General features: G+C 49.0%; 1 protein-coding gene across 1 annotated transcript in view; it reads right to left on the bottom strand.

Annotated features, from left to right (window-relative positions):
• The window catches only part of LOC109391220 (carbonyl reductase [NADPH] 3), a 7,842-nt gene extending 4,340 nt beyond the window's left edge, over positions 1-3,502 (bottom strand). The window contains exons 1-2 of the mRNA XM_019658617.1: positions 1,849-3,502; positions 253-360 (exon numbers count right to left, since the gene is read on the bottom strand). Of these exons, the coding sequence (XP_019514162.1) occupies positions 253-360; positions 1,849-2,137 (397 nt within the window). The 5' untranslated portion in view covers positions 2,138-3,502. The remainder of the gene's footprint in view (positions 1-252; positions 361-1,848) is intronic.
• Positions 3,503-4,824: the final 1,322 nt, after the last annotated feature.

Genomic DNA, 4,824 nt, shown 5'->3' with positions numbered 1-4,824 from the left:
AGCAACTTGTCTGTTCCCCTTCCCCCAATTCCCCATCGCTGTTCCCATCCCCCCAATTCCCCAATAAAAATCTTTAAAAAAAAAAAGCTAATGTTTGGGTGAAGAGCTAGATATGGTACTATGAGAAAATAATGCAGTTTTTTATTTTTCCCCCTACAGAAAAGTAGCACTCCTGGGTGATTTTTGCGGAACAGCCCCATGGCCCGCTCCTTGTCGGGGGATGGAATCGGACAATCTACACACTGGACTTACCATGAGGTTTTATGATGGGCAGTAATTCGGTGCAGACATTTCTTGTGGCAAAAAAGTTTGTCTTCAGCGTCACCTCAGCTTGAATGTCAAAGGGTGTGGGATCATTAACTTTCAAAAAGAAAAGGAAACAAAGTCAGGCATTTCCCCCTGAAATTCAGATGACAAAGTGAATCTTACGTCTAATGAAAGGAAAAAGCAAGCTAACAACAATTTTTAAGTCACTAGGCTGGTGGTTCTCAAACTTGAACGGAGTATCTGAATCACCTGCAGGGCCGGTTAACGCAGCTTTCTGGGCGGCACCCTCGGAGTAAGGGAGGAGCCAGAAGATCTGGGGGCGCGGCTCGGCCATTTGCCCTTCGAACGAGTTCTCAGGTGATGCCGCTGCTAACTGGCCTGCGAGCCACAAGAGCCACTTTGGTCACTGCTTCTCGAACTTGAAGGGGCACAGGTGGCCCCTGGGGATTCCGTTAAAATGCATATTCGAATTCAGCAGGTGTGGGGGTGAGACCAGAAGTCCTGTGACTCCAGCGAGTGGCCAGGGTTGCACATGCGCTGGACCAATGCCCACCCTGAGGGGCCAGGCTTCCAGCTCACGTCTTTGTTCCCATAGGTGTCGTCCAGGAAGCGCGGGGATTTATCCACCAATCCCTCAACCATTGGCTCCAGAGGGTGTCAGCCACTTCCCACCTGCGCTCCCAGAAAGCCCACAGACTGGGTTGCCGGTTGTGGCTGCACCGCGACGGTGAGTGCCCAGGACCGGGGGCGGAGGGGATGAAGGCTTGTTTCACAGCACCGTTCGTTTTACTCCGTTCTGCCTGTAGGTTTTTCTTCCCCACTAGGTAGTCAGTGAGGCTGGCCTGTTTACTTCTTTCTACCCGTTCTACCCGCAGCACATGGCAGCTCAATAACTTTCTTAAAAGAGTAATAGAGTAAGTAATCTTGATTACCCCCACCCCCCAAAGTAGCAAAGATGCTACTTAAAACCACTTATGTGTTTGATAACAACCATCAGTTCCTTGGGGGGGGGGGGGGGGAGGGAACAGACTCGCTTCCTTTTTGCTGGAGCCTATCAAAGCTCGCCATTAAACAAAGTCTCCAGTCCACTAATGTGCAAGTGCGCGCTAATCGTGTCTCAGAGATTCATTTCCTGTGCTGGGCAGATGCCTCCTGGCATCTATGAATGCGCCCTTTCAAGGAAAGCGAAAGCCCAAAGTGAGCTTGGAGACCCTTGGCAGAGAAACTGTTTCTTGCATTAGACAAAAAGCTGAACAGCTTAGCAGGGCGTCGCCCCCTCCCAGGAGGCCCGTTCACTTTCAAAACGCAGCAGCCGACAGTTCCGGGCCGGCCCTGGGCAGCCCACAGGCCCGCACAGGCCAGCGGGTGGGCCGGCGGGCGGGGCGAGCTGTGCCCGGTGCCCCGGCCCGCCTGCAGCTGAGCGAACCGCTCCAGCGACTCCGCAGAAGCAAGAACTTGGGGCATCCTGGGGGGGGGGCGCGTGTTGCCCTCCCCCGTCACTCAAGTGGACGTATGGGGGCGCCTGCAGCTCGCTGCCACTCACCCTCGGAAAGCCCAGGGACCTCCCGCTCCCGCACCTACACTTGAAGGCGATGCCCGCGTTGTTGACCAGCACGTTGAGCCCGCCGTACTCCTTGAGCAGGAAGTCGCGCAGGGCGCGGATGCTCTGCAGGTCGTCGATGTCCAGCTGGTGGAAGCGCGGGCTCAGGCCCTCGGCCTGCAGCTGCTGCACGGCCGCCCGGCCCCGGGCCGTGTCCCGCGCGGTGAGCACCACGTCCCCGGAGAACTGCCGGCATAGTTCCCGTGCGATGGCAAAACCGATGCCCTTGTTGGCTCCGGTCACCAGCGCCACGCGGCTGCAGGACGACATGATTGGGTGGGTGGGTGGGTGTCGCGCGGGGCGCTCGCGAGGACAGCAGACGGGCTTGGACACCGCGGGGGGGCACCTGCTTTGGATGCCTGGCCACAGTCAAAGAAGCCGCACAGAGCGGAGTGCTGGGATCCAGTGCTGCTGCGACTTATAGAGAATGAGGTCCCCAGGCCTCAGTCCCTCCCTCCAAGGAGGGGCCTTCTGTTCCCGAAGGTTTCGTAACACCCCACTCCCGGGTCCGCCCCCTCCCCGAGTTGCATCCTTTCTAGAGCCTCCTTTGAGCCAAGCAATGGTCTGCTGGGTGGAGCAGCTGTCGCTCTCCCAAAGCAAAACCCAACGGTGAAGGGTCGATAGGGTCTGGATATTCATGGCATTGAAGAAACTATTTTAGGAGAACCCCAAGTGGAGAAAAACAAGTGCTGAGTAATTTTCTTGGGCATGCGCCCATCATCCCTTGTAAAATGAGAATGTTTGCCTTTTCCTTAAAATGCATTGCAATTATTTAGATACGGTAACTGCTTCTGAGGACATAGATCCCCTTTCTTGCTTAAGAGAAACGCAAGAAAGAGAATTAGAGCAAAAAGGTCCTCTGAATAGATTTACAGGTGTGCGCAGGGTACATTGTTCTGGGTGATTCCCAGTGCGTTCCCGAGGGAGGGAATGTTTATGAAGCTCTAACAGTGTGCCAGGCCTCTTAATGGAATGTTTTTATTTGATCCTTTCAAAACTCTTAGGGCTGCTAAGTGTCTGCATTTTAGGTTTGTCCAAGGAGGATTTCTATAATTTTTTTTTCTCCCAGTGAAATCTGTGTACTCACAAAGTTCAACTGAAAAGGAATTCTCAAAGGTGTGTCAAGGTGTGGATGGGCTTAGAGCTCCCCCACCCACTTTCTTTCTTGTAATCTGAGTGGGTTTGGTCCAAGTGTGTTTGATTGGTGACTTGGCAGGTTTGTGGAAAGCTTTGATCTCATCATGACTCAACTTTCCCCAAACAGAGCTGGCTAAGCTGCTTTTCCTGCCTCTTCTCCATAAAGCCAAAAGGGAAGTCAGGTGGTGTGCACCTGCTCTGTGTGGTTCCCTACTGTGGCTCCACCAGTATTTCTTTCTTCCCCTACAGATTACTTGAAACTCTATTTTGAAGATATAGGGCTATTCAGGTTTTCTGTTTCTTCTTGAGTGAGCTTAATTCATGGTTTTCAAAACATTAGTATATTTCATCTATGTTGTTGGCTCTGTTATGAAATTGTTCATAATATGCTCTTATTAATCCTTTTAATATTAGTAGTGATGCCACCTCTCTCATTCCTGATATTGGTAATTTGTGTCTTTCCTATTTTTTTCCTGATTTGTCTCTAGAGCAGCGGTTCTCAACCTGTGGGTCGTGACCCCTTTGGGGGTCGAACGACCCTTTCACAGGGGTCGCCTAAGACCATCGGCAAACAAAAAGATACTTACATTACGATTCATAACAGTAGCAAAATTACAGTTATAGAGTAGCAACGAAAATAATTTTATGGTTGGGGGTCACTACAACATGAGGAACTGTATTAAGGGGCCGCAGCATTAGGAAGGTTGAGAACCGCTGCTCTAGAGGTTTATCCATTTTACTGATATTTCTCAAGGAAGCAGCTTTTGGTGTCATTGATATTTTTCTCATATTTTCTGGTTCTATTTCTGTTCTAATCTTTATTTCTTTCCTTTCGCTCACTTTGGGTTTATTTTCTCTTTTTCTAGTTTTCTACCATGGAAGCTGAGGTCATTGATTTCAGATCTTTCTTTATTGCAAATGTAGGCATTAAGGGCTATTAATTTCCCCTAAGTACTAAGTTAGTGGCATCCCATGAACATCAATATGTTCTGTTTTCAATTTCAATCGGTTTAAAATAGTTTCTAATTTACTTTTTTGATACTTTTTTTGACCATGGGTATTTAGAAGTATATTTTTTATTTTCCAACTGTTTTGGGGTTTTCTAGATATCTTGCTTCATTGATTTCTCACTTAATTCCATTGTAGTTACAGAACATACTTAGTATGACTTGAATTCTTTTGAAGCGTTGAAAGCTAGGCGAGATTATATTAAAGCACAGTTTTATACAATGGTCAGAATCTCAAAGAGAGGTAAAAATTGATGAAGGAGAGAAGGAAAAATTCAAGAACAAAATATAGAGGGCGCCAAAAAAATGTATACACATTTTAAGAAAGGGATAAACTGTATTACAATTGTAATACTCAATATATACTGATAACAAAAGATGAATACAAGTCATGTGTGTTCATTTTTTTGGCATCCCCGGTATGTGGGAAGGCGAGCAAAAATGGAATCTGGGGCTCAGATTGGGCTTGGCCTTGGACTCAGGCGCCTGTTGTACCAGGAGGGAAGGCAGAGTGGGGTGGCTCTCCTCAAGGGTGTTATTTCCTCTTGGAAAGAAGAGTGATTTGAGGTCATTAGCAAGTGGGACCAGTTTGGGAGATTTGAGGAAAGAATAGCTATGTTGTAGAGTGCAAAAGTGAATGTATTAGGGAACTAGGCAGCACTGACTAGCAAGCAGAATTGGGGGCTCATGTGCTATCTGTGGTCAAAATGTCAAGAGAGGGCCGGCCGAGTGGCGCGATGGTTGGGAGCTCGCTTGGGATGCCAGAGGGCCCCGGTTCGGATCCCACATGTGAGGGCCAGTGACACTGCCCTC

Source organism: Hipposideros armiger, unplaced genomic scaffold, assembly GCF_001890085.2.
Source record: "Hipposideros armiger isolate ML-2016 unplaced genomic scaffold, ASM189008v1 scaffold_285, whole genome shotgun sequence".
In the NCBI taxonomy this organism is placed as follows: Eukaryota; Metazoa; Chordata; class Mammalia; order Chiroptera; family Hipposideridae; genus Hipposideros; species Hipposideros armiger.
Note: the sequence above shows the minus strand (reverse complement) of the source record. Positions and strands in the feature narration are given on the sequence as shown.